The sequence below is a fragment of the Piliocolobus tephrosceles genome, chromosome 1 (genome assembly GCF_002776525.5).
Source record: "Piliocolobus tephrosceles isolate RC106 chromosome 1, ASM277652v3, whole genome shotgun sequence".
NCBI lineage: Eukaryota > Metazoa > Chordata > Mammalia > Primates > Cercopithecidae > Piliocolobus > Piliocolobus tephrosceles.
Window position 1 is genome coordinate 6,559,271 of NC_045434.1, and position 25,367 is coordinate 6,584,637.

A 25,367-nucleotide genomic window follows, 5' to 3' on the forward strand; every position below is an offset into this window, starting at 1 on the left:
AGCCACTGCGCCCGGCCTTGTATTTAGATATTCTAATAGTGGGCAGATGATTGCAGTACTTGCTATGACTCTTTCTCCACCTTCTAGCAGGTGTTAGGCAACCAAATGGGAATGAGGGAGCCCTGGGCTGGAGACATAGATTTGAGATCCATTAGTGAGCAGGTTACTGTAGAGACTTAAGTGGGGAGGATACACAGGAACGCTTAGCACTGGGACTGGTACAGAACAGTTGCTCAATAAATATTCGCTACGATGAAAAAGCATCCAGTCAAAAGTGTCAAATGCTGTGATTGCAAGAGGAGGACCCATGGGAGAGTTCCAAGTACTACTGTATGGAAATGCCTGGACTTGATAAAATAATAGTGTTAAATCACTGATGCTAGCCAATACACATTGCATTACAGCTGAATTATATAAATTTTGGGGGTTTCTAATAGTCTAAATTGGGTTCCTTTGGGGAAATTGCTCATCTTCTCAGAGGTACCTGCCTAACTGGTTGAAAGACAAAAACACCATCTCTCAGAAATTCTGTGCAGATCAACTGAGATAATGTGTCAAAAACATTTTTAAGAGACCAGGCACGGTGGCTCATGCCTGTAATCCCAACAATTTAGGAGGCTGAAGGGGGCAGATCACTTGAAGTCAGGAGTTCAAGACAAGCCTAACCAACATAGCGAAGCCTTGTCTCCACTAAAAACACAAAACAATTAGCCGGGTGTGGTGACGCACGCCTGTAATCCCAGCTAATCAGGAGGCTGAGGTGGAAGGATCACTTGAACCCTGGAATTGTAGGTTTCAGTGCGCCAAGATTGTACCACTGCACTCAGAAAAAAGGAGAAAGATTTTTAAGCCATAAACTACTAACTCACATGAAGTGCCTGCATTAAGTGAGCAGCCATGAGGCTTATTGCACAAAAAGGAAATGCTTAAATACATCAAATCATAACCCAAAATGAGGCTACACAGGAAAATCATCTCATTCAAATGTATCAGCATATCAAAAATGGCTTTTTAAACTCTTGTCAATTTTGAGTATTTCTTGTATTTTTAATATATTTTGGAGCAAGGCGGCTGAGCTGGTTGGTGGCGACGGTCATGCGGCAGACGCAAACATGCAGATCTTTGTGAAGACCCTCACGGGCAAAACCATCACCCTTGAGGTCGAGCCCAGTGACACCATTGAGAATGACAAAGCCAAAATTCAACACAAGGAGGGTATCCCACCTGACCAGCAGCATCTGATATTTGCCGGCAAACAGCTGGAAGATGGCCGCACTCTCTCAGACTACAACATCCAGAAAGAGTCCACCCTGCACCTGGTGTTGCGCCTGCAAGGCGGCATTATTGAGCCTTCCCTCCGCCAGCTTGCCCAGAAATACAACTGCGACAAGACGATCTGCCGCAAGTGCTATGCTTGCCTTCACCCTCGTGCTATTAACTGCCGCAAGAAGAAGTATGGCGACACCAACAACCTGCGCCCCAAGAAGAAGGTCAAATAAGGCTCTTCTTTCCTTGAAGGGCAACCTCCTGCCCAGGCCCCGTGGCCCTGGAGCCTCAATAAAGTGTTTCTTTCGTTGACTGGAGCAGAAAATATATATATTTTTCTATATATATATATAAATATATATATATTTTGTGTATATATATATTGTAAGTTCAGGCCGGGTGCAATGGCTCATGCCTGTAATCTCAGCATTTTGGGAGGCCTAGTCGGGCAGATCACCTAAGGTCAGGAGTTCGAGACCAGCCTGGCTAACATGGTGAAACCTTGTTTCTACTAAAAATACCAAAAAAAAAAAAAAAAAAAAAAAAAATTAGCCAGGCATGGTGGCACATGCCTGTAATCTCAGCTACTTGGGAGGCTGAGACAGGAGAATCACTTAAACCCAGGAGGCGGAAGTTGCAGTGAGCTGAGACTGCGCCACTGCACTCCAGCATGGGTGACAAAAAAAAAAAAAAGTTTGTGTTCTGGAAAAAAATAGAAATAATATTTCAAATATGTTAAAAGAAATAAGATCTAGAATTAATTCTATCACATGAAATGCCAAATTTTAGGCTGAGAAATGTAATAGAAGTGTTTTATTTCATAACAGAATTTTTGATTCTAATTTTTACCAATTTTGGGAGAAATTTTTGAAAGTATTAACTTTAGTTAATGTTTAGAATTTCATCTTCAGTAACTGAGAATGGAACATTCATGTCGATGCTGTTAAAACCAGTCAGGAAATTTGTTCAATGTGATTATTTGTCACTCGGTCAGTTTGCAGAGTTGTTTCTATTTGCAGTAACTCGATGTAGCCAACACGAGGAACAGCAGAGGGCAACAAAGAGTCAACGGCCTTGGTAGGAAGCCGGGCAGGGGCGGGAGGGGCACATTTTACCCATTGTGCACACGTCCAAGGGGCAGTTTAGTCTTCGTGTACCTCGGTAGTATTTTATTTTATTTATTTTATTTTATTTTATTTTATTTTATTTTATTTTATTTTATTTTATTTTATTTTATGTAAGCACATAGCCCCATCACATTTGAAGATAATTCAAATTTTTATTTTTTAAGTGTTTTTGTTTGTTTTTGAGACAAAGTCTCACCCTATCACCCAGTTGGAGTGCAGTGGTGCCATCTCGGCTCACTGCAACCTCTGCCTCCTTGGTTCAAGTGATTCTCCTGCCTCAGCCTCCCAAGTAGCTGGGACTATAGGTGCATGCCACACCTGGCTAATTTTTTGTATTTTTAGTAGAGATGGGGTTTCACTATGTTAGCCAGGATGGTCTCGATCTCCTGACTTCATCCTGATCCACCTGCCTTGGCCTCCCAAAGTTCTGGGATTACAGGCATGAGCCACCATGACCGGCCTATAATTCAAATTTTTAATCCAATATATCAGTCCAGGCTGGGCACAGTGGCTCATGCCTATAATCCCAGCACTTTGGGAGGCCCAGATGGGTGGATCACCTGAGGTTAGGAGTTTGAGACCAGCCTGGCCAATATGGTGAAACCCTGTCTCTACCAAAAATACAAAAATCAGCCAGGCGTGGTGGCACGCGCCTGTAGTCCCAGCTACTTGGGAGGCTGAGACAGGAGAATTGCTTGAACCCGGGAGGTGGAGGGTGCAGTGAATCAAGATTGCACCACTGCACTCCAGCCTGGGAGACAGAGCAAGTGGGCAACAGAGCAAGACTCTGTCTAAATATATATTTTATATATATGTAAGTATATCTCCAAAGTAGATTGTGTTAGTAATTTTATTCACCAAAACACCAAAAATCCATATACCAAAAGCTAACACTTTAAAGAGAGAGATTTAAAGGTGGCCTGGCAGCCCTTGGATAGTTTGAAATACGTGCTATTCCATGATTTGAATCATTCTGGAACACTTGCCACCCAGGAGAGGAACATTCCCAGCTGTGTTCTTGGCTTAAACAGAGCTCCTGAGTCTGGAGACAAATAACCCAGTTGATGCACAATTGAGAACACAAACAGAGAAGAAATGATCCACTCATACCTCCCCAGTGAGCGAAGCGGCTGTATCAAGCACATCTTTGCATATCGCACAATCCTCACTAATTATTGGTTGAGAATAAGCCAAACCCATTCATATTCACTGAGCCCATGAGCACATACAAAGTTAAATAGAAATGCACCTGTCAATCCACAACTACAGGAGATATTTTAGGATAAAAGATATTCCCTGGAGTAAGATCCGTGCAAGATCGAAAGGAAACACCAAGAGCATCTAAGATGCAAAGATAAAAATTCAAGGGTTGGAGGAAAAAATTGGAATGGGTGCTAGTGGGGCAAGGAGGAGCTGGGCTGGAGGGTGTGCTGCGCAGGATGAGACACAGGGTTGGAGGGCTTGAGATCAGACCATGAAGAGTCCTGCCTGGGATTTGCACTTGACCTTAGGTGTGAGGAGGCATATTTAGGAGTTCTGGTTTTTCCTTAGATTTCTCCATCCCTCAATTTCCTGTTCCAGGGGTTGATGGCTATGTGTGATGAGCAGGAAGGTTTAGATAGGATGGCCCAGTCTGAGTAGATAGGACATATATCTCTGAATCTCTCCTCTTTACATCTAATCCTTTCCTTGTCATAGAGAGAAACTTGGAGGCTCCCAGTGAACCAGACAAGGCCAAACAGGACATGCTGATGATGTCAATGACTGAAGAAAAACCCTTTTCCACTCAGGTGCCGTGGCTCACACCTATAATCCCAGCACTATGGGAGGCCAAGTCAAGAGAATCACTTGAGCCTAGGAGTTCAAGACCAGCCTGGGCAACAGAGCAAGATGCTGTCTCTACAAAAATAAATGTAAAAAAAAAAAATAAGCCTTTTCCACAACCTCTCCTGCCTTCCCCTTTCTCTCCATTCCTAAGCTATATTTCATTCCCCATATCATAGTCTGCAGATTGAGAACCTCCTTGTTATTTTAGAAAGGGTACACAGGAACAGAAGAGAGTTAGACAGAGGCCGGGTTATGGGGGTCTTTGTCAACTGGGATAACAATGTGATATCTAAAGTAACCAGCGGTGCTTTAATTTAAAAATAACATTTATTTGGCCTGGCGCGGTGGCTCACACCTGTAATCCCAGCACTTTGGGAGGCTGAGGTGGGCGGATCACGAGGTCAGGAGGCGGAGACCATCCTGGCTAACACGGTGAACCCCGTCTCTACTAAAAACACAAAAAACTAGCCGGGCGAGGTGGCGGCGCCTGTAGTCCCAGCTACTCGGGAGGCTGAGGCAGGAGAATGGCGGGAACCCGGGAGGCGGAGCTTGCAGTGAGCCGAGATTGCGCCACTGCCCTCCAGCCTGGGAGAAAGAGCAAGACTCCGTCTAAAAAAAAACAAACTTTCCTTTCAAAATAAATGTGCCATGTTAAAAAGAAATTAAGTAATTTAAGGCAAAACTTTTTTTTTTTTTTTTTTTGAGACAGAGTCTCGCTGTGTTGCCCAGGCTGGAGCGCATTGGCCCGACCTCAGCTCACTGCAAGCTCCGCCTCCCGGGTTCACACCATTCTCCTGCCTCAGCCTCCCTAGTAGCTGGGACTACAGGCGCCGCCACCTCGCCCGGCTAAATTTTTTGTATTTTTAGTAGAGACGGGGTTTTACCGTGTTAACCAGGATAGTCTCAATCTCCTGATCTCGTGATCCACCCGCCTTGGCCTCCCAAAGTGCTGGGATTACAGGCGTGAGCCACTGCGCCGGGCCAGGAAAAACTGTAAAGTAATAGTATTACAGGGCTATTATAGATGCCCTTAGCATGATATACAAATGATTGAAGTTTAAGAAACCATGCCTTATTCCATTCAATCTGCAAATATCACCCAAACACATCAACTCCTTCTCAGTACTTAAATGACCTGCATATGTAAAAAAAAAAAAAAAAAAAAAAGGGTGGCCAGGCATAGTGGCTTACAGCTGTAATCCTAACACTTTGGGAGGTCGAGGTGGGTGGATCGCTTGCGCTCAGGGATTCGAGACCAGCCTGGGAAACATGGCAAAACTCCGTCTCTACCAAAAACACAAAAGTTGGCCAGGCATGATGGTGTGCAACTGTGGTCCCAGTTACGTAGGAGGCTCAGTCGGGAGGATCACTGGAGCCTGGGAAGTTGAGGTTGCAGTGAGCTGTGATTATGCCACTGCAGTCCAGCCTGAGCAACAGAGCAAGACCCTGTCTGGAAAAAAAAAAAAAAAAAGAAAGACAGACAGAAAAAAATAGCATTTTCCCTCTTGTTCAGTCCTCAGCAAGATTTGAGGGACAGTCCCTCCTTTGAGGCATACACCTTGCTTCCATCAGACACAGCCTCTGGTTTCACCCCCATCTCACTAATTCACTTCTGTCTCATTGGCAGGCTCAGCCTCTTCTCTACCGTCTTTGATGACCTATCTCCCCTCTTTTCTTACTAGATATTTTCTCCCCAGGCAGCTCAGCAACACCGATGTCTTCAGCTCTCTTCAACATGAACTCCAGTTGCTTAAGCCATAAACTTAGAGACATTTCATTCTGTGCCATTGATCTTCTTAAGCCAAACTTCCAACTTTTCTCCACTAAACAACGACAATAGCCCCACCTCCAGTCTATTCTCCACAGTCCTCCCTGAACAATTTTTTCAAACTGAAAATTGAATCCATTATTCTCTGCTTAGATGGTTTCAGTGGTTTGCATTGACTTTATAATAAAAATCACACTGCAGGGCCCCTGCGACCTCAGCCCCATTCCGCATAGTTTTCCTCCTGGAGGTCCCAGCCACAGTGGCCTCCAGTACTTTCTTCCCTTCTCTCTCTCTCTTTTTTTTTTCTTTAACAGATGGGGCCTATGTTGCCCAGGCTGGCTTTAAACTCTTGGGTTCAGGCAATCATCCTACCTTGGCCTCCTCAGTGGTTGAGACTGTAGGCACATGCCAGCACGCTGGCTTCTAGCACTTTCTTAAACAAACCATATTCCCTCTTTCCAAAGCTATTACCATTGCCTCAAACGCTGCCCTACCCCCTCTTCCCACCTCACGCCATTGCCTTGCTTTGCCTGGTTAACACCACATGAGCTCAAATATCACTTTAAAAACTTCCTTGACCTTCCTCTACATCAACCAAGTCAGATCCCCTAAGAAACTCTCTCCCAGCACCATGGACCCCTCTTCATCACATGTGGTACAGTTGAGTTCCTTTGACCATCATCTGCTGCCGTACTAAGCTGTAGCTTGACGTAAGACATGCTGCGGGTTTTTTCTTTTTTTTTTTTAAACAGAGTTTTGCTCTTGCCACCCAGGGTGGAGTGCAATGGTGTGATCTTGGCTCACTGCAACCTCTGCCTCCCGGGTTCAAGCAATTCTCCCGCCTCTGCCTCCCGAGTAGTCAGAATTACAGGTGCCTGCCACCATACCCGGCTAATTTTTGTATTTTTTTGGTAGAGATGGGGGTTTCACCATGTTAGCCAGGCTGGCCTCAAACTCCCGAACTCAGGTGATCCACCCGCCTTGGCATCCCAAAGTGCTGGTATTACAGGCATGAGCCACCAGGCCTGGCCTAGTTTTTACTTTTCTGTTGTATCCCTATAACATACTAGTACACTTATCACATGTTAGATACTATAAATATTTGGGGAATTAAGAATGAATGAATATTGTTGCCGGGCGTGGTGGCTCACGTCTGTAATCCTTGGGAGGCCGAGGCAGGCGGATCACCTGAGGTCAGGAGTTTGAGACCAGTCTGACCAACATGGCAAAGCCCTATCTCTACTAAAAATACAAAAATAAGCTGAACGTGGTGGCACACACCTGTAATCCCAGCTACTTGGGAGGCTGCAGCAGGAGAATCACTTGAACCCAGGCAGTGGAGGTTGCAGTGAGCCGAGATCATGCCATTGCAATCCAGCCTGAATGACAGAGCAAGACTCTGTCTCAAAAAAAAATTATATTGTTGTGAAGCCAAAATAATTGTCTCCATTTTTTTAAGAGATGAGATCTTGCTATGCTGCCCAGGCTGGACAATAACTTGTCTTCATTTTTACAGTTAGAAAGCTGAAGTTCACTGGCAAGAAGTAAACTCCCAGAATCAGGGTGCTGAGACGTGTCTGACTCAGCTTGCATTGAGGCTGGAGTCAAAGCTGATACATTCCCAGGACTTCAGAGCAGCAGACTCTCGTGGGAGGTCACTGCTGCAACCTCCTCCAACCTCTAAAGGTGCTAGAAGTGGGTTTCCTAGTAGACAACAGGACTAATGCCCAGTTTCCTTCAGGTCCAGGCAGTTCCTGAGCACAACAGATGCTGAAAACAAGAAATGCCTCTGGCTCTTGAAAAAAGGAATTTGACAGCTGGCTACCTCTAGGAAGGCCTGCAGTCCTTCCCCAGCCAGCTTCCAGACTCCCTCGCCCGTCACATTAGATTTTCCCCCCTTTGCTACTTTCCTGTGTCTAAGGGATTACTAAGCTGTTAATGCCTCCTGATGTGAGCGCATCATTCTTCATCCTGGGTGGTGGCGTGGGGGTGAGATGCAAACACCTGCAAGGCTGAGTCACAGAGCAGGAGAAGCTGGGCTTTCTGGCAGTGGATGGCGGGAGCTGGGAAAACGGCCACAGCTCATTCCTTCTGGCAGGCAAGGATCTGGAAACAGCCTACCCAGCCACAGTCTGGGCCACTTGGCCTTTATTTCCAATGGTTGTCCCTGTGAGAAAAGGGGTTGGGAGCTGGGTTATTTGTACTTTGGGGGAATCTCAGGCGCAGAGTCTGTTTTAATAAGATGTTGGGGGTCCCTCCAGCAGAAAGGATATGCTCATGGAGGTTTTGTGCATGCAGGGCCCTGACCCGGGAGCCGCTAGGGGAGAGTGTTGCAGGAAGCACTTTCCTTGTGATGGTGATGGTTCTATTTTAAGCCAACTTTGAAAATTCTAGAACAGAGGCCAGGTGCAGTGGCTCATGCCTGTCATCCCAGCACTTTGGGAGGCCAAGGCGGGTGGATCGCCTGAGGTCAGTAGTTCGGGACCAGCCTGGCCAACATGAGGAAACCCCATCTCTACTAAAAATACAAAAGTTAGCCAGGTGTGGTGGTGGGCTCCTATAATCCCAGCTACTCGGGAGGCTGAGGCAGGAGAATTGCTTGAACCCAGGAAGCAGAAGTTGCAGTGAGCCAAGATTGCACCACTGCACTCCACCCTGGATGATAAAGCAAGACTACATCTCAAGAAATAATAATAATAAATAAAATAAATAAGAAAAACAAATTCTAGAATGGAAAGCATTATGTCGTAATGGGTTTCAGCGGCATGAAGTTGTAGGCTCAAATCTCACCAGCTGAGTGATCTTGAGCAAATTACCTCAACTCTCTGAGTTTCAGGTGTCTTTTTCTTTTCCAGAAAGATTAAATAAGAAGGTAGAATAATCATATCTCAATGCTTAACATGGGTATGTGCTCCATAAAGATTAGTTTCCACCCCTAGCGCAATGACTATACATGATAAAATTTAACAAATGAAGATAATGACAAGGATGGTGAAGACTGTGGTGGATGCAGAGTTAGGGTGCCCAGATCCCTTGTCCGGAACTTAAGCACCGATCGCCCAGCTGTGGGGTCTTGGTGAACTGGGTGGTAAATGGTGGAAGGAAGTCATCGGCGGCTTGAGAATTAAAGAAAAATTAATTATAAGGACTACAGAGTCACATAGCTATTACCGGTGGCTATTGATGCTTTCCAGAAAGTTAATGAAAGGCTGAAAATAATTAATCATCATTTCTTTTTTTTTTTTTTTTTTTTTGAGACAGAGTCTCACTCAGTCACCCAGGCTGGAGTACAGTGACATGATATCGGCTCACTGCAACCTCCTCCTCCTGGGCTCAAGTGATTCTCCTGTCTCAGCCTCCCAAGTAGGTGAGATTACAGACGTGCACCACCACACTCATCTAAATTTTGTATTTTTAGTAGAGACGAGGTTTCACCATGTTAGTCAGGCTGGTCTCAAACTCCTGGCCTCATGTGATCCACCTGCTTCGACTTCCCAAAGTGCTGGGATTACAGGCGTGAGCCACCACACCCAGCCCTGATCAATTCTTTAATTGATGACATCATATTGATCTAATCAATGACACTATGTTGATTTGATCAGGCGAGCAAGGAGTGAGACGTCTTTTGGAAGCCTTGGGAAGACATATGCACCCCAGAGGTAGGACATGAAACCCTGAGGGCCTCCTTGGCTGAGACTCATATCCATTATCTACAGGACAGGAAAAGGATTAGAGACTCATATCCATTATCTACAGGACAGTTACAGGAGTAATAGAACACCAGAGAAGGCTGAACTGTCAGTCTAGGCATGTCTGCTATGCCAAGGTCAGGGCACTGGTTGGGAAGTATTGGAACCTATAATTTGGGATGGATAAATCTGGGTCAATGGACTTGAAAATCTTGAACCCCTTGAAAGACCTGCACTGTTTTTGCTGGGGAAAGGTATTTTCCCTCTTGCCTGAAGATTATATGGACTCATTTGCCTTCCAAGACAACAGAGAATAAGCCTCACCTCTTCTGCTGGCCATTATGCTAATAACTAGGTTTAGGTTATGACATAACTCGGCTGCATAAACTGTGACCTCTATTTGGTCATTAGCATAATGGCCAGCAGGAGAGGGGGTGCCTGTCTTCCTCTCAGAGGAGATGCTGGATGGAGCCACTATGTACCCCCAGGACCCAGAAGAGAACATGTGGACCTGGATTCTGAATGCCCTAGAAGGGAGGCAAAAGTGGGGTGAGAAGGCATGGAATATAAAGTAAGGTGAAGGGAGAAATTATTGATATAAGCGCATCTTCCTGGCTGAGCGTGGTTGCTCACACCTGTAATCCTAGCACTTTGGGAGGCCGAGGAGAGTGGATCACCTGAGCTCAGGAGTTTGAGATGAGCCTGGGCAACATGGTGAAACCCCGTCTCTACTAAAAATATAACAAAATTAGCTGGGTATGGTGGCATGTGCCTATAATCCCAGCTACTCAGGAGGCTGAGACAGGAGAATCGCTTGAACCTGGGAGGCAGAGGTTGCAGTGAGCAGAGATCACTCCAGTGCACTCCAGCCTGGGTGACAGAGCAAGATTCCATCTCAAAAAAAGAAAAAAAAAAAAAAAAGTCATTTTCCCATTATATGGACTTTAGATCCTGGCAAGGAATTCGGAAGATGCTGCTGTTATGCGAGGGTAGTTCTTGGAATCTCAGCCAAGCAGCAGCACCAATTGCAGCTGCTTCTGCCAGATGTAGAAGATCTGCTGGCAAATATTAACACGGGCTCAGATGCATGGCATCTGGTTCTTTATCTTGCAAATGGATTCTTTTTCATCACTATCAAAAACAACTAAAAACAGTTTGCATTTACTTAGGACAGATAATTATATAAATTAACGGACTTGCTCCAAGACCATGTTAATTCTCCCATCCTTTGTCATGTTTTAGTCCAAAGAAAAATAGATTGTCTGGACAGCCCAAATAACATGGCATTAGTTCACTCTTTCAATGATCATTTGATCTAATCAGATGAGCGAGGAGTGAAAAGGACATTGGAAGCCTTGATAAGACACATGCACCCCAGAGGTGGGACATAAATTTTCCAGTGACTCAGGGGGTTGCAAAATCAGTGAAGCTTCAGAGATTCAGTGGTCTGTGCATGCCAGGATATCCTCTCCAAAGTAATGAAAAAATTACTGCATTACACATCTTTCTCTTTTCTTTCCTTTCTTTTTCTTTTTTTTTCTTTTTTCTTTTTTTTTTTTTTTTTTTTGAGAATCTTGCTCTGTTGCTCAGGCTGGAGTGCAGTGTCACAATCTTGGCTCACTGCAACCTCCGCCTCCCGGGTTCAAGCAATTCCCTTGCCTCAGCCTCCCAAGTAGTTGAAACTACAGGTACATGCCATCACGCCTGGCTAATTTTTGTATTTTTAGTAGAGACGGGGTTTCACCATGTTGGCCAGGATGGTCTCAAACTCCTGACCTCAGGTGATCCACCCTCCTCGGCTTCCCAAAGTGCTAGGATTACAGGTGTGAACCACCGCACCCAGCCACATCTTTCACCACAAAGAAGAAAAGGCAATGCCTGATTGGCTTCTTTGGGTTCTAAAGATAGCCACATTTGAGAATTCTGCCTCAATTCATATTCTAGAGGACACAAAAGTTGCCAGCTTTAAGTTGAGCCAGAGTAAGGAAGAGTTCTATTGAAAGCACCCCTGCCACTTGTACCCTATGACCAGGCAGACCGTATGGTACAGAGGTAGGTATGGTGGGAAAAGACGCTGGGTGGGTCTATGGTAAATTTCAATCTATGATTCGCAATGCAGCTCGCTAGGGTTCAGAAACATAGTTATGCATTTGCAGCAGAGAATGATTTATCTTTCAAAAATCAGTTGACCATGAGCCACTTAGAGACGACGTGGCCAGAACTGGCCATAATGAACTATATTTTGTCTGACTCATGAAGTCATTAGCGGCAGCAGCACATCATAAAATGCAAGTGGTGTTTGTAGGATCAGACATGTGCAAAGCCAAGGGCATAAGTAAACTGCATGATCAGGTGGCCCAGAGCCCCAGGAACTCTACCACTGTTGCACCCATATCCCTTCCTTTGTTCACTACTGGCCATTGTAGGGGAGGGTCACTTGCGATCAACTGACAGAGGAAGAAAAAGGCTAAACTTAATTTACAGGTGAGTAGCTTAGTCAGTGGTGCAAGCCAAAAATGGGCTGCACCTGCACCAAGGGTGGCCCTGAGAGGCAGCATTGAGGGGAAATCCTCCCGATGGGCAGAACTTTGGGCAGTACACCCAGTGCTTTACTTGGGTAAATACAGATTCATGGGCTCTGGCAGATGACTTGATTGTTGGTCAGGGGCTTAAAGAAGAAAAACTTGATCAGAGATTTTAAAAACAAAGGTCTGGGGAAGGGGCATAAGTATGGATCTGTGGGCGTAGACATGAAACGTAAAGATCTATGTGTCACACGTTCATGCCCACATGGAGAACATCCACATGGAGGAGGCATTACAGTTTGTCTAGTTGACCAGTTGACTTTGGCCACCATCCCCTACTTCTCCCAAGACTGGAACAAGAAATGAAAGAGGGAGTACCCATGGTGGCAGGGATAGAGGTTATGCATGAGCTTAGCGGTACGGACCCCAACTCACCGGGCCTGATGTAGCTACACTGTTGCCAAATGTCCAATCACTCAACAACAGAGACCAGTGCTGAGGCCGTGACATAGCACAGTCCTCGAGGGAAACAACTCAGTTGCAAGTAGACAACTTGGGCCTCATTCTACCCAGTATGAGGGGTTGCAATTCATTTTGCGTGTAATCAACATGTATTCTGGATATGAGTTTGCCTTTCCTGCTTGCTGGACTTCACAAGCAACATCACTCTGTAGCTGGGCCCTTTTCCCTGTTAGCAATTTGCATGCAGATAAATCTATTCAACTTTTATAAGCATGTACAATGTGCCAGGCTCTGTGCTAGCTACTGGGGATGCACAGATGAAGGCTTGCCCTCAGTCATGTAATAGCTATTATGGACTTTTTAAAATCCCGCCTTGGGGTAGGATAGCAAAACTGCCAGTTCTAAAACCATTTCACAAGTTAACTAAGCAGATTTTGAGCTCAAAATCTGGGTATGGGGTCCATACCGCTAAGCTCAAGTTAACGTGACTTCATGATTCTGTGGCTCATTTGGGACTGGGAACCAGAATCATTTATTTCACTGGATGGCCCTGACTCTTAAATAAAATGTTTTTATCCCATGTTGATCAGATACATAAGTATTACGGGTAAGTAGCATCTTTGTTTGTTAGTTTGTTTTCTGAGATAGAGTCTTGCTCTGTCACCTAGGCTGGAGTGCAATAGCACGATCTCAGCTCACTTTAACCTCCACTGCCTGGCTTCAAGCGATTCTCCTGCCTCAGCCTCCCGAGTAGCTGGGATTACAGGCGTGTGCCACCACGCCTGGCTAATTTTTGTATATATATATTTTTAATAGGGACGGGGTTTCACCATGTTGGTCAGACTGGTCTTGAACTCCTGACCTCAAGCAACCTACCTGCCTTGGCCTCCCAAAGTATTGGGATTACAGGCGTGAGCCACTGAGCCCAGCCAGTAAGTAGCATCTTAAAGGGGCACATGACAATAAAAGTAAAAATAAAATGGAATGAAATAAAGTTTGATTTTCAGCTGTCTACCTGGAGCTTGTGAGCAGTGCCTTCCTATCCTGCGAATGTGATCAAGACTGGGAGGTTTCGGAACACTCTGCAGCAGTAGGATCCCCCCACTGTCCCGAATCTCAGATCTCCCCTACTTTGAGAAGCCACAAAGCCCAGGGAAGGTTTAACCAAGGAGTCAGGCAACATTCTGAAGCAGGTCTGATAATCTGTCTCCTCTATAAAATGGACACATCTCTCTAACCTGCAGCAGTCTATTTTATTTTTATTATTTTAGTTTTGAGACAGGATCTTGCTGTCACCCAGGCTGGAGTGCAGCAGTGTGTTCACGGCTCATTTCAACCTTAACCTTCCAGGCTCAAGCAATCCTCCCTCCTCAGCCTCCCAGGTAGCTGGGACCACAGGCACAAGCCCCCACGCCTGGCTAATTTTAAATTTTTTTTGTAGAGACAGGGTCTTGCTATGTTGCCCAGGCTAGTCTTGAACTCCTGGGCTCAAGCAATCCTTCTGCCTTGACTCCCCAAAGTGCTGGGACTATAGGCGTGAGCCACCACGCCCAGCCAACCTCTTATTTTAGGTGTACACATCTCACTTCCATGTTGTTAGAGTTCCCAAACTTGTTTCTCCCTATATCAGAGCTTGTAGCCAGGAAGGATGAATGACAGCAGCCACAGGGAGCAAACTTGATCTATCCCATTCACTCCCTGAGCCCCAGACATCCACACTTGCCAAGAGACAATCTTATTTTTAATCACATTGCAAAAGCTGAGTCACCTTAGGAAACTCCTCAGGAATGATTAAAAACCATCCCAGAAAAGCATAGAGAGCAAGGAGAGAATTGTGGGGGAACCAGGGCAAAGCCAACATCAAGAGTCAGAAAGGCCACTCGTGGCTCTCAAGTCTATACATGGCTGGCTGCAGCGATGGTGGCAAGGACTGGTGATCCTTTCAGAACCTCATCTTAAATCTCCATTTGCATAACAAGTCTGTTGCATATTCACAAGATTGCCTACTACAGATAAGAATACAGACAAGTTTTGTGAACTTTTTTTTTTTTTTTTTTAATTGAGACAGAGTCTCGCTCTGTCACTCAGGCTGGAGTGCAATGGCACGATCTCGGCTCACTGCAACCTCCACCTGCCGCGTTCAAGCGATTATCTTGCCTCAGCCTCCCAAGTAGCTGGGACTACAGGCAGGTGCCATCATGCCCAGCTAATTTTTTGTATTTTCAGTAGAGAAGGGGTTTCTCTACAGATGGCCAGGCTGGTCTCAAACTCCTGACCTCGTGATCCACCTGCCTCAGCCTCCCAAAGTGTGCTGGGATTACGGGCGTGAGCCATCGCTCCCAGTCTTTTTTTTTTTTGGACAACATTTCGCTCTTGTTGCCCAGACCAGTCTCAAACTCCTGTCTTGAAGCAATCTTCTCAGTTCAGCCTCCCAAAATGCTGGGATTACAGGCATGAGCCACCGCACCCGGCCAGGTTTGTGTTTACTAAAATATTAGTAGACTGGACATGGTGGCTCATGCCTGTAATCCCAGTACTTTGGGAGGCTGAGGCAGAAGGACTGTTTGAGTCCAGGAGTATGAGGCCAGCCGAGGCAACATAGGGAGACCCCATGTCTACAAATAATTTTAAAAAATTAGCCAGGCATGGCGGTGTGAGTCTATGGTCTCAGCTACTCGGGAGGCTGAGCCAAGAGGATCACCTGAGCCAGAAGGTTGACGCTGCACTGACCTGTGATCATCCCACTGCACTCCAGGCTGGGCAACAGAGTGAGACCCTGTCTCAAAAAAACAAACAAAAATGAAATGAAAATCTTGATAGACAGACCTCCTAATCAAGCGAGGGCACTCTTGCTCCAGCTGCTCTCCACAGAACTGCTCCTATTTCCTTCCCCATGATCCACGTAGCATCCATAGTATGTGGCTTTGGTCACCTCCCAGCCACCTAGGTCTCAGTCCACTGCCAGAGGAGCACCAGCCAGGAGCACGATGCCATCAGATGACACACCAGACACTGCTCCCCTCAAAATATGGCTTTCAACTCCCCCCCAAAAAAATAAAAGACAAAAACGGGCCAGGCACCGTGGCTTACACTTGTAATCCCAGCACTTTGGGAGGCCAAGGCGGATGGATCACCCTAGGTCGGGAGTTTGAGACCAGCCTGACCACCATGGAGAAACCCCATCTCTACCAAAAATACAAAATTAGCTGGGTGTGGTGGCGCATGCCTGTAATCCCAGCTACTCGGGAGGCTGAGGCAGGTGAATTGCTTGAACCTGGAAGGCGGAGGGTGCGGTGAGCCGAGAGCGTGCCATTGCACCCCAGTATGGGCAACAAGAGCAAAACTCCGTCTCCACCACCCCTCCCCCCGCCAAAAAAGAAAAAAAATGAGAGAGAAAAAAGATCCAGCCCATTTCTCTGCCTGGAAGATGATGGATTCCGGAAGTGTTGCCGCGTTTTGTTTTTTCCCAGTGCTTCATTCTATTACCTCCTTCATCTCCCTTCCATCTGAGAGGCAAGCCTGCTTGGACTAGATAGCAATCCCCAGGCCTCAGCCCAGAAAGCCAAACGCAAGGTTAGGAAGCATCTCAAAGCCCTTATAATCGTTGACGAAACACCACAGCTGGGATTTATTTTCTCCTGCCCCAGCTGAGCGCTATTTCCTTCTACCTCTGCCTTCAGCATTCAGACCCGAATGCACATAGAGTTTCTTGGGGTTATAAAGATTTGGGGGAACCATGGCTTGGGGAAGTGAAGGGAAGATGCATATACTGAGGCGCAGTGGCAGGCACTATGCTAGCTGCTTTACAGAAACCAGTTCATTTAAGCCTCACATAACTATTCTGAGTTACAGATGACGATAACCATTAAAAGCTATATTTAGTAAAGTGAAGCCATGTATCCAAGATCAGAAATTAAGGTGCACAGGTGAGAGGGCCTGGCTTGGAACCAACTTTGCCTGGTCTTAGAGTCTGGGCTGCCCCTGGAGATTGGCCAGTCTGGGTTGGATCCTGGCTCAGTTTGCATGTTGGCTGAATGATCTAGACCTGAGCCCTGTGAGCATCCCGCCTGCCCCTGCCACCTGCAAGGCAGCTGGGAAAGTTTACATGAGATTGCAGATTTGAGAGGTACTTTAGCATAGAGCACTGCACACCTGCTCCTTACTATTCACACCTGATGGGATGCCTTCTTTTTTAAGACAGAGAAAGAGGATGAGGCCACTTATCTCTTCAATGATGCCATCATTTAATCTCTTGACATCTATTTCTTATCATTGACCCAAAGCCCCAAGAGTCAGGCCCTTCAGTTCACCCAGCAAATGTACTATCTCCTTCTGCTTTATCACATTTTGTTCATTTTAAGACTCTTCACTGCTGAAAGACTACAGAAAATCCTGGCATACACTGCTGACAAAGGAAACGCAAGCCTTCTGGCTGTGCAGAGTCTGAAAGGCTACCTGGATGGGCGTTAAGTACCGCAAAGCAACCCCTGGCCCCGGAAACTGGAAGAGCTGTGTCTTGCCCTTCCTAGTCCCTTTGATCCCAGGCAAGGGATTCATTTCTCAGGCCCTGTGATATTAAGAAATACATGTTTAGTCTTCATTCAATTTCCTGGCATACAACTTCTAAAAACTCTTGGAATTTTCTTTTTTTGTTTGTTTCTGTTTTTTGTTTCTGAGACGAAGCCTCACTCTGTTGCCCCACTGCACTTGCACCCAAGTGCAGTGGTGTAATCTTGGCTCACTTCAACCTCCGCCTCCTGGCTTCAAGTGATTCTCCTACCTCAGGATCCTGAGTAGCTGGGAATTACAGGCACCCACCACCATGCCTGGCAAATTTTTGTATTTTTAGTGAAGACAGGGGTTTCACTATGATGGCCAAGTGGGTCTCGAACTCCTGACCTCAGGTGATCTGCCCACCTCGGCCTCCTAAAGTGCTGGGATTACAGGTGTGAGCCACTATGCCCGGTGGAATCCTTGGAATTTTCAAAGTGATAGGTGTCTTTTTTAATTTTTAATTTTTATTTTTTATTTTTTTTCTGAGGTGGAGTCTCGCTCCATTGCCCAGACTGAAATGCAATGGCACAATCTCGGCTCACTGCAAGCTCTGCCTCCCGGGTTCAAGCGATTCTCCTACCTCAGTCTCCTGAGTAGTTGGGATAACAGGCAACCACCACCATGCCCAGCTAATTTTTTTGTATTTTAGTAGAGACAGGGTCGCCATGTTGGCCAGGCTGGTCTCGAACTCCTGACCTCAAGTGATCCACCCACCTTGGCCTACCAAAGTGCTGGGATTACAGACGTGAGCCACTGCTCCCAGCAGTAAGTGTCTCTTTTTAGCTCATCAGTGGACTGATGGCTGGCAGCCCCTGGGTGGCTTCTGGATGGGGGCTGGTCGCCAGAAAGACAAAAGTGAGATTAGAGGGTCGGAATTTTTAGCCCCACCTCCAGCCTCTGGGGAGGGTAGAGGGGTTGAAAGTCAAATTGATTACCAGCGGCCAATGGTTTAATCAATCTTGCCTATATAACGAAGCCTTCATAAAAACCCAAAAGGCCTAGGTTCTGGTAGCTGAACGTGTGGAGGTTCCTGGAGGGTGGCATGCCCTTCGCCCACACCTCACCCTGTGCATCTCTTCATCTGTATCCTTCGTGATATCCTCTGTAAGAAGCCGGTAAATGTGTTTCCCTGAGTTCTGTGAGTCATTCTAGCCAATTAATGAAACCCAAGGCGGGGGCTATCGGAAGCCTGACTTATATTCCATAGAACAGAAGCACAGGGAAAAGAAGCTAGGGTCCGGGCACGGTGGCTCATGCCTGTAATCCCAGCTCTTTGGGAGGCCAAGGCAGGAGGATCATAAGGTCAGGAGTTTGAGACCAGCCTAGCCAACATGGTGAAACCCCCTCTCTACTAAGAATACAAAAATTAGCCACGCATGGTGTCACTTGCCTGTAATCCCAGCTACTTGGGAGAAATCGCTTGAACTCAGGAGGCAGAGATTGCAGAGAGAGCAAGACTCTGTTTCAAAAAGACGAACAAACACAACTTGGGGCTTGCAACTGGCATTGCAAGTGGGGGACAGTCTTGTGGGACAGAGCCCGCAGCCCGTGGGATCTGACGCTGTCTCCAGGTAGCCAGTGTCAGAGCTGGATTGGAAGACACCCAGCTGGTGTCCACTGCAGAACTGGTTACTCGGTGTATGGGGAATCTCCCCAACCCACACACATACACATCTAGCGTCAAAAGTGATCTGTGTTGGGAGAATATAGGAGAAATGGAGTTTGGTTTCCCCTATGTATGACCAGAGGCCCAGTTTCTTAACTCCAAAAGCGAGATCTTGGGGACAATTGTCCTTCCTTCCTTCTTTTATCCCAGAGAAAACTGAGTGACAGAATACACTGGAGTATACTGGACTTGGAGTATACTGGGGTATATTGGGCTTGGAGTATACTAGAGTATATTGGAAGTACTTGGACTTCCTTGTAACAACTCTGGGTTGGTTGGTTGGTTGGTTGGAGATGAAGTTTCGCTCTTGTTGCCCAGGCTGGAGTGCAATGGTGTGATCTTGGCTCACTGCAACCTCTGCCTCCTGGGTTCAAGCGATTCTCCTGCCTCAGCCTCCTGAGTAGCTGGGATTATAGGTGCCCGCCACCACACCCGGCTAATTTTTGTATTTTTAGTAGAGATGGGATTTCAGCATGTTGACCAGGTGATCCACCCGCCTCAGCCTCCCAGGTGCTGGGATTACAGGTGTGGCCCACTGCACCCGGCATACAACTCTAGGTTTTAATCCATACTCCCTCTCTTACTAGCTGTGTGCCCTCGGGCAAATCACTTCACCTTTCTTAGTATAGGTTTCCTTCTGTGAAAAAGGGCATGGACCATTGTGAGAATTACACAGCACACTTCAGGCTGAGGTGGATCCCAGCTTGGACTCCCCTTGCTACTGAAGTACAAAAACGTCCCAGCACAAGGCAGTTTTACCTCTCCACAGTCCACTGCCCAGCCAATGATTTTATTACAAACCCTAATTTCTTTTGCAAAGAAACATCTTGAACTGGTCATGAACAAAGTGGCTTTCTCTGACCAGCAAGCAGGTGGCGATTCCATTTGCATCAGAACTGACCTCCTGCTGCCCAGGGAGGGGGAGTGGGGAGAGGGGAGGGAAAGGAGAGGCCTGATGTCACTCAGCCCTACATAAGGGCCTCCTTCAAGCTCCTGCAGGCAGTTTGGAAGCAGCTGGAGGAATGAGCTAGGTTCCTGGTTGCGGGACATATTTTTTTCTTTTTTAAAACAGACACAGCTGTTGAGTGAAATGCCGCCTCCACAGAAAATCCCAAGCGTCAGACCTTTCAAGCAGAGGAAGAGCTTGGGTAAATTTCTTGGGGTAGTTTTCTGGGTTACTCGAAAGACAGGAGAGGAGCTGGCCTTCTCTTGATCTTTGCTTCTTCCCTTGTGCTTGAAACATTCACAGCAATCAGACAAGAGGAAGTTGCTGGAATCCGGGCAAAGTTCCCCAACAAGATCCCGGTAAGACACCACCGGACTTCCGCTGGAGGGCGTGGGGGTGGGGTACCCAGCCTGTTCTTTGAAGAACCCAAGAGCAGCCAACAGCTTCCTTCTCTCTGTTCCAAGTTCCTAAGACTCACGCTGAGTCACATTCTTAAGGATTGACACTCTTAACAGGTGGTAGTGGAGCGCTACCCCAGGGAGACGTTCCTGCCCCTGCTGGACAAGACTAAGTTCCTGGTCCCGCAGGAGCTGACCATGACCCAGTTCCTCAGCATCATCCGGTAGGTGGCGCAGAGCATGCCGGGGAGGAAGGTGCGCGGTGTGTGCCGGGGCTGTTTGGCTTTCATCCTTTGACGGTTTTATTTTGGGGATAGGGGTATGTCAGGGGGGTGCAGAGGAAAGGGATTTTTCTGAAGTCATCTTTTAGATTCACTAGTACCCTGAAAAGATGCTCTTAGAATTACTCTATTTTAAACCCGGGCGCAGTGGCTCACACCTGTAATCCCAGCACTTGGGAAGGCTGAGGCAGGTGGATTGCCTGAGGTTAGGAGTTCGAGACCAGCCTGGGCAACATGGTGACATCACGTCTCTACTAAATATACGAAAATTAGCCGGGCGTGGTGGTGGCGGGTGCCTGTAATCCCAGCTACTTGGGAGGCTGAGGCAGGAGAATAACTTGAACCTGGGAGGTGGAGGTTGCAGTGAGCCGAGATTGTACCACTGCACTCTGGCCTGGGCAACAAGAGTGAAACTCTGTCTCAAAAAAAAAAAAAAAAAAAAAGAATTACTCTATTTTAAATAGGTAAGGAGAATCTCTCAGACAACAACAACAACAAAAAAGAGCTGCCAACATTTCTAAGAATTTCCTAAAGTAGTCTTGGCTCTCAAGCTAGTCCAGCAGATCCTTTGTTTCAGATCCTGTCTGAAACGGAGTCTGCGCGTCCCTTGCAGAGAACCGTACCTTTTCCAAGTGTGTGTGCGCCTGGGGGTGGGGACTTTTCCCCGAAAGAAACGTTCCCTGCTCAGAACACAGAGAGAAAAGCATCTCCCAAACACACTCCTCCCTTGGCTAAGCCAGAGGGACAGCAAAGAACAGGCAGCTATTCTTGAAGCTTAAAGGACGTCACTTGACACATGGATTCAGAAAAAAATGATTTGGGAGTAAAGTAAATAGACCTGATGAGTAAGTTTTCAACAGGGTTGAAAAGTGCTGGGAAACTGCGTCGCTGTTGCAGCCTGTTTCTTTGAGAACACACGATGAATGAGTGTCTTTTTATTTTGCTTTATTTAGCTCTGTTGCCCAGGCTGGAGTGCAGTGGCGTGATCCTAGTTTACTACAGCCTTGACCTCCTGGGCTCAGGTGATCCTCCCATCTCAGCCTCCTGAATAACTGGAGGCTGAGTTAGCACCACTGTGCCCGGCTAATTTTAGCACCACTGTGCCCGGCTAAATTAGCACCACTGTGCCCGGCTAATTTTAATAATGTTTTGTAGAGATGGGGGTTTCACCATGTTGCCCAGGCCTCTTTTTATTTTGTTTTACTGAGTTAAGAGCATTCTGATTTCCTCTCTCTAGGCAAGCTTACATGTTAAGGTCAGTTCAGTGTGAATGGAAGGTGGCTAAGGGAGAATGAAAGTTAGGATTAGGGCTGAGCACGGTGGCTCACACTGTAATACCAGCAATTTGGGAGGCCAAGGCAGGTGGATTACCTGAGGTCAGGAGTTCAAGACCAACCTGGCCAACATGGCAAAACCCTGTCTCTACTAAAAATACAAAACTTACCCAGGTGTGGTGTTGCATGCCTGTAATCCCAGCTACTTGGGAGGCTGAGGCAGGGGAATCAAAAAAAAAAAAAAAAAAAGTGAAATGTCAGAGAGACTGTGCATCACCTTTGTACCTCTAGGGAAATAGCTTTAATTTCTTTTCTTTCGTTCTTTTTTGTTTTGTTTTGTTTTTTCTTGAGATGCAGCCTTGCTCTGTCACCAGGCTGGAGTGCAGTGGCGCAATCTCGGCTCAGTGCAATCTCCGCCTCCCAGTTCTCCTGCCTCAGCCTCCCTAGTAGCTGAGACTACAGGTGCACGCCACCATACCCAGCTAATTTTTATATTTTTAGTGCAGACTGGATTTTACCATGTTGGCCAGGATGGCCTCTATCTCTTGACCTCATGATCTGCCTGCCTGGACCTCCCAAAGTGCTGGGATTATAGGCATGAGCCACTGCTCCCAGCCCAATAGATTTAATTTCATAACAAACAGAAGTTATTTTCTTAGCATTTTTGTGTTGTCACGTTTCCTCGTCCTGTTTGTGTTCTCATATTTCATCCATGGAATGGCCTCACCCTTTTGACCCAAATGGGAAGCCTTGTAGTTCCTAATCTCAGGGAAGAAGGAGGGAGCAATTCAGTCTTCTTGAGTGTCACGAGGCTGCAGATCCCTGGGCTGTCTCGCAGGTCACCCCCTCACCACCCTCCTGCCCATCCCAGGAGCCGCATGGTCCTGAGAGCCACGGAAGCCTTTTACTTGCTGGTGAACAACAAGAGCCTGGTCAGCACGAGCGTAACCATGGCAGAGATCTACAGAGACTACAAGGATGAGGATGGCTTCGTGTACATGACCTACGCCTCCCAGGAGACGTTTGGCTGCCTGGAGTCAGCAGCCCCCAGGGATGGGAGCAGCCTTGAGGACAGACCCTGCAGTCCTCTCTAGCCCATGTCGGGAAGGATGTGTGCTCTGACAGACGCGTCAGACGCTGGCAGAAGGGATTGGTTTTCTCCTGTGTGTACGCTGGAGGAGTCTGAGAAGCAGGGATGCCTGGGGTGATCAGCTCCAACCAGTGTCAGCAGAGTGGTGGCTCTTCCTAGTTTACTTTTTGTGCTCTATGCTCTTGTGTTCTTCTAAGAAAAATGTGGGCTGCTCTTGAAAGTTATGTAATTATCACCCTTTTTTTTTTTTTTTTTTTTTTTGAGGCAGGGTCTTGCTCTATTGCCCAGGCTGGAGTGCAGTGGCACGATCTTGGCTCACTGCAACCTCCGCCTCCCGGGTTCAAGTGATTCTTCTGCCTCCACTCCCTAAGTAGCTGGTATTATAAGCATGTACCACCACACCAGGCTAATTTTTGTATTTTCAGTAGAGATGGGGTTTTACCATATTGGCCAGGCTGGTCTCCAACTCCTGACCTCAGGTGATCCACCCACCTCAGCCTCCCAAAGTGCTGGGATTACAGGCATGGGCCACCGCATCCAGCTATATAACCATATTCTAAATAAGAAATGGTTGGCTTGTGTGATGGTGTTGTGTGATGAGCTGGAGATAATATTTTAAGTGTCTTCTGTGGTATATGTGGGACGGCCATTGAGGAGTGGGTTTCACTCCCTGCCTGTGGGCAGGTGTCCCATCTAGGGCTTGGTCCTAGAGAACCTGTGGCCTGTAGGCTGTCTCTGTGGAACCCAGCGAAGCCAGCGTGAACCATGGTAAACTCATCTGAAGGTGCCCTTATCTGTGTCATTAGAGAAATTATTCGATTTCCCCAGCATTCACTCTATTTGGTTATTTTCTGTCATTCTCTTCTTGTCCTTCTATACCATACATTTTTATGGCAAAGCTGTAACTTCTCAATATAAAGTCATTTAAACCATGTGCATGTTTACTATGTGCCAAGCTGTATTCTAAAATAAATATTCTTTATTTTAAAGGAGCTTTATTATTTGGCTTCTTATCACAACTCTCCATGGCTAACTACTGTTACAGTTACCCCACACAATGGGTGGGTTTCATCGCTTGCTGGGTGGCGGTCCAATGACTACTCCCAAGGAGGAATTTAAAAGGGGATTTTATTAATTCTAACAAGTAAGGAGGACACTGGGGACAGTTCCCAAAGCAGTGCCTCCCTGAACAAAAGTGAACGCAGGCCATTTATTGTGCTGGTTAGCTGAGTCATTGCGTGCAGAGGTAGTCAAGGAGTGCAGGCACAGTCGCCGGGCATGCTTCTACATAGGTCGCATGTGTAGAAAATTGTGAATAAGCTTCTCCTAGGAGGGGATTTGTTTTTCACCATTAACGAGCCTTTCTATTTTTTTTTTTTTTTTTTTTTTTGAGACAGAGTCTTGCTCTGTTGCCCAGGCTAGAGTGCAGTGGCACAGTCTCCACTCACCACAAGCTCTGCCTCCCGGGTTCATGCCATTCTCCTGCCTCAGCCTCCCAAGTAGCTGGGACTATAGGTGCCTACCACCACACCTGGCTAATTTTTTGCATTTTTTTTTTTTTTTTTTTTTTTAAATAGAGAAGGGGTTTCACCGTAGCCAGGATGGTCTTGATCTCCTGACCTCCTGATCTGCCCGCCTCGGCCTCTCAAAGTGCTGGGATTACAAGCGTGAGCCACCGCGCCCGGACTTAAATGGTAGGTTTCTTACTGGTTCTGCTTTCATGAGTGGCTGTGACCGGGGGAAAAGCGAGAGGAACCAGCTGGCACAGGAAGGGGTCATCTCCACAACATTCCATTTATACACAGAACTAGGCAAGCACAGAGTCACTATTGTGGTTAGAAGTTGGCAGCAAAGGCTGGGTGCGGTGGCTCATGCCTGTAATCCCAGCACTTTGGGAGGCCAAGGCGGGCAGATCACGAGGTCAGGAGATCGAGACCATCCTGGCTAACATGGTGAAACCCCGTCTCTACTAAAAATACAAAAAATTAGCCAGGCGTGGTGGCGGGCGCCTATAGTCCCAGCTACTCAGGAGGCTGAGGCAGGAGAATGGTGTGAACCCAGGAGGCGGAGCTTGCAGTGAGCTGAGATCGCGCCACTGCACTCCAGTTTGGGTGACAGAGCGAGACTCCATCTCAAAAAAAAAAAAAACGGAATAAGTTGGCAGCATGAGGCTGGGCGCGGTGGTTCACGCCTATAATCCCAGCACTCTGGGAGGCTGAGGTGGGCAGATTGCCTGAACTCAGGAGTTCGAGACCAGCCTGGACAACACGGTGAAACCCCATCTCTACTTAAATACAAAAAATTAGCTGGGTGTGGCAGTGCACACCTGTAGTCCCAGCTATTGGAGAGGTTGAAGCAGGAAAACTGCTTGAATCCAGGAGGTGGAGGTTGCAGTGAGCTGTGATCGTGCCACTGCACTCCAGCCTGGGCAACAGAGTGAGACTCTGTCTCAAAAAAAAAAGAAAAAAAAAAGGTTGACAGCATGGGAAGGGGG

At 46.9% G+C, this 25,367-nt stretch overlaps 1 protein-coding gene and 1 pseudogene across 2 annotated transcripts; both read left to right on the forward strand.

Moving 5' to 3' along the window:
• Positions 1-1,066: 1,066 nt before the first annotated feature.
• On the forward strand, positions 1,067-1,587 carry LOC111545316 (annotated as a pseudogene). Its single transcript, XR_002732394.2, has one exon. The product of XR_002732394.2 is annotated as a ubiquitin-60S ribosomal protein L40 pseudogene (transcript).
• An 18,304-nt stretch (positions 1,588-19,891) lies between these two features.
• On the forward strand, positions 19,892-23,620 carry MAP1LC3C (microtubule associated protein 1 light chain 3 gamma). Its single transcript, XM_023216091.3, has 4 exons — positions 19,892-20,032; positions 20,134-20,189; positions 20,346-20,452; positions 22,655-23,620. The coding sequence occupies exons 1-4, from the start codon at positions 19,975-19,977 to the stop codon at positions 22,875-22,877; spliced, it is 444 nt and encodes a 147-aa protein (XP_023071859.1). The 5' UTR covers positions 19,892-19,974; the 3' UTR covers positions 22,878-23,620.
• The last annotated feature ends 1,747 nt before the right edge of the window (positions 23,621-25,367 follow it).